The 12890-nt window shown below is 48.2% G+C and overlaps 3 protein-coding genes across 9 annotated transcripts; 2 read left to right on the forward strand and 1 right to left on the reverse strand.

Annotated features, from left to right (window-relative positions):
* Positions 1-642: 642 nt before the first annotated feature.
* Positions 643-7219, reverse strand: LOC125710676 (mitochondrial fission regulator 2-like). 3 transcript variants are annotated; one of them, XM_048980019.1, is made up of 7 exons: positions 7138-7219; positions 5267-5504; positions 4757-4880; positions 4469-4656; positions 3205-3266; positions 2969-3082; positions 643-2019 (listed from the first exon to the last, which is right to left on the reverse strand). In XM_048980019.1, exons 2-7 carry the CDS (start codon positions 5486-5488, stop codon positions 1824-1826), a joined length of 906 nt encoding a protein of 301 aa, XP_048835976.1. In that variant the 5' UTR covers positions 5489-5504; positions 7138-7219; the 3' UTR covers positions 643-1823. The 3 variants fall into 3 exon arrangements, with proteins under 3 accessions (XP_048835976.1, XP_048835977.1, XP_048835975.1); XM_048980020.1 differs by lacking the exon at positions 7138-7219 and adding an exon at positions 7036-7134; XM_048980018.1 differs by lacking the exon at positions 7138-7219 and adding an exon at positions 5929-6280.
* Positions 6310-9442, forward strand: si:ch211-148l7.4 (uncharacterized protein LOC563603 homolog). 3 transcript variants are annotated; one of them, XM_048980004.1, is made up of 3 exons: positions 6310-6460; positions 6748-6879; positions 7110-9442. In XM_048980004.1, the coding sequence occupies exon 3, from the start codon at positions 7120-7122 to the stop codon at positions 8923-8925; it is 1806 nt and encodes a 601-aa protein (XP_048835961.1). In that variant the 5' UTR covers positions 6310-6460; positions 6748-6879; positions 7110-7119; the 3' UTR covers positions 8926-9442. The 3 variants fall into 3 exon arrangements, with proteins under 3 accessions (XP_048835961.1, XP_048835962.1, XP_048835960.1); XM_048980005.1 differs by having other exon boundaries at positions 6323-6460; positions 6751-6879; XM_048980003.1 differs by having other exon boundaries at positions 6327-6879.
* A 1037-nt stretch (positions 9443-10479) lies between these two features.
* tmem267 (transmembrane protein 267) lies at positions 10480-12817 on the forward strand. 3 transcript variants are annotated; one of them, XM_048980029.1, is made up of 3 exons: positions 10480-10598; positions 11815-12219; positions 12427-12817. In XM_048980029.1, the coding sequence occupies exons 2-3, from the start codon at positions 11902-11904 to the stop codon at positions 12760-12762; spliced, it is 654 nt and encodes a 217-aa protein (XP_048835986.1). In that variant the 5' UTR covers positions 10480-10598; positions 11815-11901; the 3' UTR covers positions 12763-12817. The 3 variants fall into 3 exon arrangements, with proteins under 3 accessions (XP_048835986.1, XP_048835987.1, XP_048835988.1); XM_048980030.1 differs by having other exon boundaries at positions 10497-10598; positions 11789-12219; XM_048980031.1 differs by having other exon boundaries at positions 10521-10556.
* Positions 12818-12890: the final 73 nt, after the last annotated feature.

A 12890-nucleotide genomic window follows, 5' to 3' on the forward strand; every position in this document is an offset into this window, starting at 1 on the left:
TCAGGGCTGCATATCACATGACAATTATTTGACGCATGCACAATAATCACCAGAGCTTTAGATGACGGGTAAATATCTGTCCAGACTCCAGCCGCTCAGTACTATACGGATGCTTACTTACACCCACAACTTGGTAAGCAGATTAGTAGTGTGCCTAAAATATTAATGAGGTGTATTCTCACTCCCAAAAGTCAGTGATATGAGCTGTTTGTTTCTTTACTGACCTTTCAGTGCTTATTGCTTCCATGATGAACCAAAACCATAGCATGGGATACGCTTCACTAACTGAATTTAATAAACATAAGGACTCACCACATTGATAGATCACTAACCTTTGGACATCACCATATGCATATCTTCAGATGTACCACTAATCTGCTTAGCAAATTGTGGGCTTAAGTAAACGTCTGTATAGTAGTGAAAAGCCGGCATTCAGACAAATGTTTATACCTGTCATTTATAACCCTGGTGATTATTGCAGATGCACGATTATATTTTGATGTGGTAATGTGCAGCCCTAAATTGAATGAGGTGCAAAATATGGTCCATATCTTTGTATAGTTTCTTCGGGTGGCTTTTTAAGTAGTAGTTTTTTTTCTTTGTTCTGAAGGTCTGGAAACTTCCAGAAAGAAAACCCTGAGAACTTGCTGGATCAGTTTATTTTGTCATCAACCACAGCATGACTGAACTGCACAGAACTGAAGTTGGTACAAAAGCGGGTCAGAGTATTTAGCCAATAAGAATATTGTTAGAAAGTTAAGCGTTTATGGATTTATAATGCTTACGATATGATATGAAGTGCGTTTAGAAAGTAATCAGACCCCTTCACCTTTTATAATGCAAGATCAAAACACTAATTCACTTTTCCCTCAGTCTGTATTCAATACCACATGTGAACAAAATGATAGCAGAATTTTAGTGAACCCAAGGTCTTCATAAAGCAGTGATCTGGAGCACAACTAAACACATGGTCTTTATCTCATGTGGGAATTTCATCCAATGAGGAGGTGGTGCTCTTGGTCTATCCCATATCAACACGATTTTGATTCTGTGTTATAGACATTCTGTTCTAGAAACCATGAATGATCACCCCAGTGACAGACAGATATCTGAACATCTGGGAATGACCCTCAGACTACATCCACCATGGTTTTGGTGTCCAAATCTTAATGATTTAGGGCAGTTTACCAACCCAGTCCTTGGGGACCCCCAGACAGTCCACATTTTTGCTCCCTCCCTCGTTTGATTAATTGATTCGGGTGTGCTGGGAGATGGAAGGGAGCAAAAACGTGGACTGTCTGGGGGTCTCTGAAGACTGGGTTGAGGAACATTGATCTAGTGTCCTTTGTGTTGCTCGTTCCCTGAGATGTGCTTTTGGTTGGTCCCAGAGCGGCTGGGATTGCAGCCTGCAGAAAACACCAAGAGACACTCAAACATTTACCCTTCTTACCTAAAAGCAGCTGCTGTACCAGCTGATAACAACAGTCAGGGTATAATTCCACAAAAACAACTATTTCAGTGACTCAGAGCATTAAGATCTCTGCATCCTTGTCCAGTAGCACAGAAATATATTGAGCAAGTACACAATTATTTGGCATGATTTCCTTTCTGAAAAGAAAAAAAAATGCCGCTGGTTAAAAGAGAGGTGTAGGCCTGTGCTTCTGAAAGGACAGAAAAGATTTAGGAACAGTGTACTGGGGCTAACAGGAAATATTTATACATTATTATTTGATCATTCAGGGAAGGGATGCATTGGTTCACAGTCAGAGTAGATCCTGATTGAAAGCTCTTTGAGAGCATTGGAACAGGTAAAGGGTGAAGCCTCAAGGTGAGTCGGGGGGTGTCACAAAGCCATCCCCCTCACTGTCAGAGCTGGGCTGAGCTTCTGGGACTGAGGCATCCTGGGGGGGACTCTGTGCGTTCTGGAATTTGGAGAGCAATGCCGTGTTGAAGGCGGACATGGGAGATCTCCTCTGGTCCCTGATTGGTGCTCGCAATGTGGGCGTACCCCCAGGAGACCTGACCGAAAAAAAATATTGCGGTTTTACTTTGCTGAATTTCATAAGTTTAATTATGGAGGTACTTATCGATACCATAAAAAAAGGGGAAAGGAATAGAAATGACAGCCAATTAGCGTAGGATGTTAACTAAGGTATACTCACACTAGGCCTGGCAGTCTTGTACTATGCCTGGGCATGACTGTCCCCCCTCACCCATCCCCCGCACGTCTACGCTCAAATTGTGCTGAACGTTTCGGGCCTGAACACACTTTCCTCATCACCGTGCGACTTTTTGTGTTGAAGAAAACATAGGAAGGAAAGCACCATCACACAGCACAATGGAGCTCATGATTAATGTTCTTATTGTGCGGCTTATTTGCAGTTGTTTTGGACGCAAAGACACACGGCCCCCTTACAGATCCCATATTTCATCAGAAACCTGAGTTTTTGTGTGTTGCATCCAATTGTTCCTGGATACATCAGCACAAATTTCCAGCAAACACTGCACCTCCACTGTAAAGTGACCCCTTTCTTGCAGTGTTTGTTAAATACTTGTCACTACCCAACCTGCACAGCTTAACCGATCTGTTCCTTCCAGGTCCAGTTCACGTACAGTGTATGTGTGCACATTCGTGTGCCAGCATGTGTTCCGTGCTTAGGCACGGCCAGCGATCAGTCGAGTTCAACTGAACCGTGCCCCAGCCCATCTCTTGAAGTAGGCCCGGGGACAACACTGAGTAAGCACACTAGTCAAACAGGACTGCGGGGGTCGAACATGGTCAACCACAGTACAGGTCATTTAGTGCGAGTACACCCTAAGAGAATAGCAGAGAATCCCCTTGGCGTTTCACATCTGCAGGAGACTGTCCGATGTAGAACCGGAATCTACAACAACCGGGTCAGGAAAGGAAAACAGACGGAACATGAGGAGAAAGGCACACTGCTGAAAGAGCACAGATCACCCTCACCTTGCGATACCGGTTGCCTTCAGCCTCTGGGCCGGGTTATACGCAAGCAGCTCTGTCTGGATGTCCAGGCGTGGCTTGGAGTCGCCAGGCAGGGGACTGCAGAGCTCCACAGTGCTGGCGGAACATCAGGGACACAACAGAAATGGTGAAAGTTTAACTTAAAGCTAAATGCTATGGACAAATAATCCTGCTAGGTGATGCCATGTAGTAAAAAAAAAGAGATGAAAATCACAGACCTAATGGGTCGGTTCAGACGAGAGAGGCCGTAGCTGGTGAGTAGATCTGGCGTGGCTGCAACCTGAAAATGGACAACAGGAGACAACAGACTTGCATATATGATGCCAGTCAAGTCTGGATTCACCTACTGAAAACCATCTGTTGTTCAAAAATTTAAATACCCTAAGCACTCCTCCAGGTTATGGAATATGTTGTGAATAAGGAAAGAGATGAAGTTCTGAGGTAGACGACCTGGCGCCCACAGTTTCCTGACCTAAATCCTACAGAGCTGGTTTAGGATGAGTTGGAGAGTAAAAGTAAGGTAGTCAACCTGTACCCAGAAACTCCTTCGGGGCGGCTGGAGAAGCAGCTACACCTGGGAGCTGCTTTTTGAGAGAATGCCAGGAGTCTGCAATGCTGTCATCAAAGCAGAAGGGGGCGGTTCTGAGAGCATTTGAGAGGTTTAACATTTCACTCTGAAATATTTGATATGTGGGGCGGCTTGGTGGTGCAGTGGTTAGCACTGTTGCCTCACACCTCTGGGACCCGGGTTCGAGTCGCTGCCTGGGTCACGTGTGTGGATTTAGCATGTTCTCCCCATGTCGTCGTGAGGTTTCCTCCGGGTACTCTGGCTTCCCCCCACAGTCCAAAAACATGCTGAGGCTAATTAGAGTTGCTAAATTGCCCATAGGTGTGCATGTGTGAGTGAATGGTGTGTGAGTGTGCCCTGCGATGAACTGGCCCCCCATCCTGGGTTGTTCCCTGCCTCGTGCCCATTGCTTCCGGGATAGGCTCCGGACTCCCCGCGACCCAGTAGGATAAGCGGTTTGGAAAATGGATGGATGGATGGATATTTGATATGTGTTATTTCATTGCCTGAAGGCCTTTTACTATAAGGTGAATAACACAGCTAAAAGAGACAAATGCATTAAAAGCAGATGTGCCCAGACTTTTGACTGGCACCGTATCAACGAGGGAAAACGGTAGCTCTGTATTCTGATGCAGGTGTGTACGAGGTGCTTCTTATCTGATCTATGCATGCAGCATTAATCAGGAAGTAGGAATAGGCAGGAGAAACAGGTGTAGGTTTTCAAGAATGCTGCTGGGGAACTAAGCTGCTGAGGACTTTTTCTTGTGGGAAGATTGTTACAGCGTCCAGGGAAGGGTTAAGTCCGAGATCAAGTGACAGAGACACTGCAGATGGTGGGGACTCAAGCGCAAGTCAAGATCTGCCAAATGATCAGGTTGCCACTGGTAACCCAATCAAGAGTCGTAAGTTCTCACCTGCTGAATTTTGGCGTTTTCTCGAAGGGGTGTGGCTGGAGGAGGGGGAGGAGGCAGGGGGGGAGGAACAGGTGGAACTCCAGGACACAGGGAAGGGGTGGGTGTTCCTTGTCCTGCTGCTCTGTCCAACGGCAGTCGCCTTTTGTCAGCTAAACGCTGAGATGATCGCTTTGTTGCACATTTAGCCTCTGCAGACAGACGTCATTGTGTGCTTATAAGAAGGCTAGTGCTGGATTGCTCTGTGTGAATGTTAATGTAATGAACCTTGGTCCAACGTGGGCTGCTCACCCTGCGCATACGCCTGCACCCTCTCCATCTCTGCACGCAGCTGGCCCACCCTGTCCTGCAGCTCTTCCGCACCCACCGTGTTGCACCGGTTCATCTGACCCTCCACTGCGCAGAAGAACTTGGCCTGAGGAGCCAGCCAGGGCCAATGAGTATAAAAGCAGGAGACAACAGAAGGGCTTTGGGAAGAGGTACAGTGGAGATGGACACAGCACACACCCCTGCCAAAAATTCTGGGTCTCTGTAAAGCAGCGTTTCCCAATCCTCGGGGACCCCCAGCGGTCCACGTTTTTGCTTCCTCTCATCTCCCTGCCAGAGAGTCCACATTTTTGCAACTGGAAGCCGGGAGGGAGCAAAAACCCAGACTGTCTGGAGGTGCCCAAAGACCAGGTTATAAACACTGCTATAAAGCACCTGATGAAAACGCCCCATGACCTGGATCCAAATTCATCACCTCCCTAAGTATCATGTGACCCACAGACCTCCTGCCGCCGCCCTTAAAGGGGGGCTCACCTTCATGCTGGTGCCCACAGCCCCGCGTTCCAGCTCCTTCTGCTTTCTCCGGCGGACTACCCGCTCACACAGCTCGGGTCGCTGTTCCATGGCGGCGAACAGGTCCTGCAGTGCCTGCTGGGTGTACGTCAGGCCCTCCCGCTCAAAATCGTCCTCTGACATCTGCTGGCAGAAGCGCTTCACCATGGGGCACTCGGAGTCAAACTCTCCCATGGACTCCATCCGCTGGCTTCAGGGGCTGAGACGAGCCATTTAAAAACCCCACCGGTATGCAGTCAGAATGACTAGCAGTCTAACAGCCAAACTCTCAGTATAAATAAAGTTATAAAATCAGCCAGACTCCTCAAAATATATAAGCAGCATTGTCATTTTCTGTCAAGCTATGAAATTAACGGTAATTGAAAAAAATCTAATTGTATATATAACTATGCAGCCAAAGATTAAGACTGAATTTAGAAAATAAAACTATAACATTCTTACACCCACGGTAATAAAATCCAGTATAATAAACATAAATAATAAGAACAATAATAACCAGTATCATCATAAAAGTCTGACGTCTTCGCTTATGCTTTTGCTCTGGTACCACAATACCGAGTTTGAAGGTTATTAGATATTATTTATTTTTGGAATAGGTGTTCAATAAATTTGGAGATACTTACACTTCAGATGAAACCTTAATTAACAATTACAGTCTTATATAAGTGATAAATGATAACACCCGCGCCGACGTGCGAGCTTTTCTCCGCAGACAGTAAAACCTGCTGATTCAAAACAAAACCCCGGACGATTTGATTTTAGCGGAAACGCCGAGCGGCCAATCGCTCGCCAAGCGGATCCGTGACGCTACCGTTCACCCTTTGTTTCTGTTTTTTGTACGCTTCCTTTGTGGCATAACAATGTTTTATATCTTCACACAATTAAAAGATGTATTGTAAACCAACACCGCGTGTTACAGTGCCCAGTCGGCGCATGAAAGAGGGAGCAGAATTTCGTTTTAAAAGCGTGGTATTTGAACGCCTAGGTGACGTGTTGAGCGCGGACCGCGCAGGGCATGTCGGGATACGTAGTGCTTTTCTTCCAGAACAACTTCTTTGGGCTGATCGCCCCCCACATGCACACACATATACGCGCCCCCTAAACACATGGCTGCCCTGCACCATTTAAAAAGCCGACGAGGACCAAAGGAATCGCGTAAGTCCAGCCAGTCCCGGGTTGCCGTGCTTGAAAGTTGAGACTACAGATAAGTTGTGCAGAGTTTCGCCGCGAAAACGAAGCCGGACACGGGGATGTGACTTTAGCTAGCCAGTTCGTTTGCGATTATTTTGTAATTCCCTACGGCCAGGAAACGATCGGGATCTTTTGGGGGGCTTTAAGTGCGCACGCTGGCCCTACGAATAGACTGGGCAGTGTGGTGACGGCAGATGGGTGCTGTGCACGCAGCCACGCACCATAACACAGTGCCCATGTGCTTTCGAAAGTAGAAAACGGCTGGACGGAAACGAAAGAAGCTTCCAGATCGGCTTCTTTCAGGACGAGCGTTTATTTGCCCCGCCACATTCGAACAGATGAACGGAAGACCACGTCTGACCTGGGGACCAGCGTGAATTGCGGTACGTGCGTGACTTCACATCTGCGGTAACCCGAAGAAGCTGCTGAAATTCACGAGGCAGCCGGAGGCGTTCTTCATTTGACAAGTTTTATATATGCTGTATTCTAACACTAATACCTTCTCCTTCATTCATTATTGAAATATATCAAATACTTACGGTTGTATTTTTTAATTCATTTTATTTTAATAGCTTTATTATAAACTGTGTATTATTTCTGACCTTAACATTAGGGATTAGAAAATGGACGCAGTCCCCTGCCGAATGAGCACTCAGGATTCCATCGTGGACACCAGGCAGGGGTCAGAGTGCCCCCTACTGGCCAGGGTGAGCACACATGGAGTACAGCAAGAAGGCGAATTGAACCGGAAGGCACAACCAGCTGGCAGTGTGATCAGATGTGAGGAGTGTGGACAGGGCTTCGCTAACATTCCTGGACTGCTGCGGCACCAGCAGAGAGACCACGACATACACAAACCGTACCACTGCCCCACCTGTGGTCAGGCGTTCAACTTGCTCTCCAGCCTACGCCTGCACTGCCGTACCCACACTGCTTTGACCTATAAGACTGGTGTTTCCTATCCTACTAGCTCACCCAGAGCAGGGCTGCAGAAGCACGGGGTCCTCCCCAATGCCTGGGAACGGCTTCTGTCAGGACACCAGCGCCATCTGCAGGACAGAGAGCCTTACGCGTGTGCACCATGTGGGAAGGCCTTCAGTCACAAGCCAGCTTTGTTACAGCACCAGCAGGCCGGCTGCCACGTCCCAGGTAGCGTGTCCTGCCCCCCAGTGCCAAGCCTCTCAACCCTGCCCACCCCCCCGCAGGCCCCCCTTGTCACACCAACGGCATTGCCTGATGTCAGTCATGCCACACAAAGCTCCGTGCTCAGCGGCTCATGTTCTCCGCCCCTTGTGATCCCGGTTACATCACAAGCCCCGCCCATAAGTCCACAGGCACCTGAGCATTCCACCCGGTCACCCCCCGTCGCATCAACCCCGCCTACCCCTGCCAGGCTGTACCTCTGTTCCCTGTGTTGCCGTAAATTCCGCTCACAGGTGGGCTTAGCAAGCCATCAGCGCCTCAGTCACCCGGCGGAATGGAAGCAGGCCCTGGACACGTACTGGGGACAGGGGGGTAAGAAGTTCCCCTGCTCCTTATGTGACAAGGTCTTCTGCCATTCCCCGTCACTGTCCCAGCACAAGCTGCGGTGTCACGGGCAGACGGGGAGAAGGGAGAAGGGGGAAACGGGGGGGGCCAATCCACACCCCAAGGGCCGGGTGTTCCCGTGCCGCTCCTGCGACATGGTCTTCTCCCAGACCTCCAGCCTCCAGCTGCACAGGAAGGAACAGCACCGCAGGCCGGTTCGAACCCGCGACCGAGGCAGGGCCTCCACAAGCCATCCAAAACGCAGGAGGAGGAAGGCCGGTTTCTATCCGTGCCTCTACTGCAGCAAGGTGTTCGGCCACCACCTGACGCGTCAGGCTCATGTGAGGACCCTCCACCCCCAGCCTCACTTTCACCTAGAGAGGCGGAGCCACGAGCCACAGAAGAGCCAAGAGGCGACTGGGCAGGAGGTCCAGGGAAGGAAGTACCGCTGCCCACGGTGTGGTCAGGCTTACCGCAACCATAGCAGGCTCATTAGGCACCGCTGTCAGTATGTCAAAGTCCTTCAGAGGGCTGCAAGGAGGCAAGAGGCCGGCTGTAGGAAAGGCGAGCACAGCAAAAGGCCAGAGGGCAACGTGGAGGAGGGCAGCGGGTCTGACAAGGAGGACAACAAGGTATTCCCCTGTCCTTCTTGCGAGGAGGTCTTCAGCCAGTTGTTGTTCCTGAGAGAGCACGAATTGATGCACCAACCTGTGGAGGAGACCAAAGCCTGTGGCGTATGTCGGTGTGACGTGGGCGCCCCCTGGAGTGGGAAGTCGCATGGTGCGGGGGCAAGGGTGTACCACTGCGAGCCGTGCCGGCGGACGTTCAGGACTCTGCGAGTATTCCTGGAGCACTGCCAGATCCACCTAGGCCCGCAGAACGGTGTCAGTGGTGTGGAATGATGAGGGTGTCTTCTAGCAAAGTGTCCCAAAATTCTCCAAAATGGAGATCCTATGGTCTGAGACAGAGGACACTCCTATGCTCGGTTAAGTTTCATGTCTTTTTTACCCTAGTCATGTGTCAGGTAATGGGCAAAGATATTTCTCAAAGCTGCTAGCGAGTGAGGCTTGCATTGTGAACTTACAGCACTGGCAGTTACTATAATTGCACTGTAAAATCCTCAGTGGACTTGTTACTCTCTGGAACTCCAATACTGTGAATTTGCTCCAAGATCTGTGAATGTGTGTGCAGATAAACAGCTTTGTCCTGGAAACCTTAGCTTCTTGTCCTCATGATTTAAAGGAGCGTGTTAATTTTTCATTAGCATCTACTAAAAGGATTTTCAGCTCTGAGACACTGGTGAGTCTGTGAGGCCTTGAATAGGATATTAAGAGATTATATTTTTGTTAGCCTTTTCTAACGATTTCTTGTAAGCAATCTGAGATTTCTGTGTATTCTTGGAATAAAGATTTAGATTTTTTTCTGTGTTGTTCTTGAATGTGTTTGGGGATTAACATTGGATTGATGGTTTTATATATAATAGATACATTATTGGTCACTGTGGGGAAATTCTCTTTACACCTCCCCAGGTTGCTCTCTCTAGGTAAGAGCAAGCTGGCTGCAACCTGTTCCAACACCCAGGGGTCGAGGGTCTTGTTCAAGGACTCACCCATGTGCCAAGGCTGAGGCTCAAACTGATGACCACCTGATCACAGGCACAGAGGCTTAGTCCACTGGGCCTCCCATCATCAGCTGTATTTAACATGGGGAGATTCAGCATCATGTACAACATTATCTCAGTAAAATAGGAAGATGTACTGTGGTATTTTCCCGAAACAGGTAGCAGAGCACATTATATTTGACCCTGGGTTGAAGTACTACAGGAATCTAGTATGTAACCATTTTAAAACGGAGAAGAACATTATATGAACCTTAGCATCTGAATAAATAACAATGTATACTTTGTATAAGCATAAGCCCAAGAATCATTGCACTTGGGTGAAGATCTATTTGGAATGTGTGGCTTTTCTTCCCTAACTGTAATTAATGTGTTTCTTGAAACTGCAATTTATTATTCTGATTGTATTCTTCCTGCCACTGCAGTGAACACATTTGAAAATGAAACGCATTCTTTTGAGATATCAGAACAAGCCTGAAACATTTTTCCATGGCTGTGCATACCTCTGGTGTTTTATTTCGGTTGTGGTTAAATTAGACAGCTTAGATCTTTTGTGTCGTTTTCTATTTGGGGCAAATTGGAACATGTTATCCAACAAGGTCCTTGGCTTTGCCTGTTCTCCGGCGAGACACTTCTCACCACTAGAGTAAGAAAACAATGTTGGAAAGTTTAACTTTAATTATAACTTAATTTAATTTAGATAACTAATTTGCAATAGGTAAGAGTCGTCTTGATTTTTTCTGGCCTTTTTAGTAATAATTAATTTTGCATGGATGGAATAGTTGCTGATGGCGACCTTGTTATAAATCAGCGGAATGATCTGGCAACCCTAGTGGAAGCGGTGCACGTGACTGTAAACCCGGAACCGGGGACTGAAATGAGCTTCGTATCCAGATCCAGAATACTGTTGCCTGTGTGCGTATTTATCCATGACTATTAGAACCAGGAGCCAGTAGTGTAAGTCGCCGAAATATCGCTGTTTGCACTGATCATTTGGACTTACGATAGCATACAAACTAATAGTCTCAGGCTAACGCTGGTTGCATTTCCACGAAAATCGCAAACCGGGTAAAATGTAGTTTATATATGCAATTAAGACTTTATTTTGGCAACAGTATTTTGTCATTAGTAGGATTTCTCTCTATCCAAGTTCCCTTATGTGCACAGTTAAGGCTGTAACGCTACATCGACAGTTGCTGCTGCAGTTGGATCGATGCGTATGGCAGCTGCCCTTGGGGCGGGTCGCGTTTGTTTCGCAAAGTGACGGAAAGTCAGGTTTAAATTCTCCAAATTTTGTCCTGACCCTAGGCATCGCTCTTCACCTTTACCGTACAATTAAAAAAGAAAATATCACAACTGTCACATTCGTCTGCTAGACGAAATGCGAAAATAAAACCAAGAGCTAAAATCCCCATTTACCTTCCAAAAGTAAAACATTCTTTTTCTTTTTTGCTAAGCTGTTTGTCAAATATCAGACATGCATTTTATTCTTTGAAATCGTCATTTTCTCACCCAAGGAAATAGTTAAATTTTTGTAAGTAGTAAATTAGAAACTTTGAGAGTTACAGCTGCAGGTCGGGCTGAATGCTATTTGTCCTTTGAAATACCCCGTGTGTGTGTGTGTGTGTGTGTGTGTGTGTGTGTGTGTGTGTGTGTGTGTGTGTGTGTGTGTGTGTGTATGTATGTATGTATGTATGTATGTATGTATGTATGTATGTATGTATGTATGTATGTATGTATGTATGTGTATATATATATATATAGGGGGCGGCATGGTGGTGCAGTGGTTAGCACTGTTGCCGCACACCTCTGGGACCCGGGTTCGAATCTCCGCCTGGGTCACATGTGTGCGGAGTTTGCATGTTCTCCCCATGTCATCGTGGGGTTTCCTCCGGGTACTCCGGTTTCCCCCCACAGTCCAAAAACATGTTGAGGCTAATTGGACTTGCTAAATTGCCCGTAGGAATGCATGTGAGAGTGAATGGTGTGTGAGTGTGCCCTGCGATGGGCTGGCCCCCCATCCTGGGTTGTTCCCTCCCTCGTGTCCATTGCTTCCGGGATAGGCTCTGGACCCCCCGCGACCCAGTAGGATAAGCGGTTTGGAAAATGGATGGATTTTTAAACTGTGGTATTTTATCATTCCCCAGATGAGAATTTCTTCTTGTCGTTTAAGGAGCCGGAGATCTGACCAGCGACACCAGGGGGACGCCTGGATGTAGGGTTACTCCAGCCCTCCGTCCGGAAGGCACAAAGTGTGCCGATGGACCTGGGGGACGAGGTGGCGAAGGCCCAGGCTCTGCTGCAGACCCACAGCCCCTCCTCTGTGGCGGCCAGCCTCGGCCTTGCCGTCTTCTGCGTCTGTGTAGACCGTCTCCTGCTGCTCTCGCTTGTCCAGCAGCACGCGTGGCTGCGCGCCGCAGTGGACAACGGCGCCCATGGTGCCATCGGCCTGTGGTCGTGGGCCATCGTCGTCGGCCTGAGGACGTGGAGCGGCGTTTGGGAATCAGTCCTTGCGGGCTGCCTGGCCTCGGCGGTGGACCTGGACCATTTCTACTTAGCTGGATCTTTCTCGCTCGAAGTTAGTCGCTGTCTTTCTGGTACTCCATATTAATAATAATGTTATTATTATAATGCTTTTCTGAGATGCCATCGGACTTAATTCCAAGATACATTACAGCAGAAGCTTAAGTTAGTATTAGTTAGCAATACAAACGTTTTCGACATTCATAGTAAACTGCCTGTGTACGAACCAGATTTCTGACTTGTTGCATTGCGCCCCCTGCAGGCGGCTCTGAACCTCCCGCGACGGCCACCCTTACACTGCTCCTCTCTGATTCTTCTCCTCTGTGGCTCCCTGCATCTGCTCGTCGGGGCCTGCCGACTGGGGCCCCTTTGGCGCCCCCTGCCTTGGCTGCTGTTCATCTCCCTGGCGTCCCACCACATTAGGGACGGGACGCGGCGGGGGCTCTGGGTGTGGCCCTTGGGGGACACGCCACCCCTCCCGTACTGGCTGTATGTGGCGATCACAGCAACGTTGCCCCAACTCTGCTCAGTCCTTATGGGCGTCCTGGGGACCAGAGAAGCTGATTCCAGGAGACACAAGGCAGCCTTAGATGTGTGAATTTAACATGCAGCCTCCTACATTGATTAACCGATTAAATGAACCTTCATTAGCATATTCCTGTCTTAATATAACCCTACAGCTGATTAGTAGCCTAATCCCTTACGCACTACCACCATTCAATTGGA

This window comes from Brienomyrus brachyistius, chromosome 2, assembly GCF_023856365.1.
Source record: "Brienomyrus brachyistius isolate T26 chromosome 2, BBRACH_0.4, whole genome shotgun sequence".
Classification (NCBI taxonomy): domain Eukaryota; kingdom Metazoa; phylum Chordata; class Actinopteri; order Osteoglossiformes; family Mormyridae; genus Brienomyrus; species Brienomyrus brachyistius.

What these genes read in the sequence shown, in the direction of transcription:
- tmem267 (XM_048980029.1), top strand. Translation starts at nt 11,902, where the DNA reads ATGGACCTGGGGGACGAGGTGGCGAAGGCCCAGGCTCTGCTGCAGACC. An exon ending in CTGGATCTTTCTCGCTCGAA is followed by an intron (nt 12,220 to 12,426) that starts GTTAGTCGCTGT and finishes CGCCCCCTGCAG; the next exon opens with GCGGCTCTGAACCTCCCGCG.
- LOC125710676 (XM_048980019.1), bottom strand. Translation starts at nt 5,488, where the DNA reads ATGGAGTCCATGGGAGAGTTTGACTCCGAGTGCCCCATGGTGAAGCGC. An exon ending in AAAACGCCAAAATTCAGCAG is followed by an intron (nt 3,267 to 4,468) that starts GTGAGAACTTAC and finishes GTCCATTTTCAG; the next exon opens with GTTGCAGCCACGCCAGATCT. An exon ending in CGTCTGAACCGACCCATTAG is followed by an intron (nt 3,083 to 3,204) that starts GTCTGTGATTTT and finishes ATGTTCCGCCAG; the next exon opens with CACTGTGGAGCTCTGCAGTC.
- si:ch211-148l7.4 (XM_048980004.1), top strand. Translation starts at nt 7,120, where the DNA reads ATGGACGCAGTCCCCTGCCGAATGAGCACTCAGGATTCCATCGTGGAC.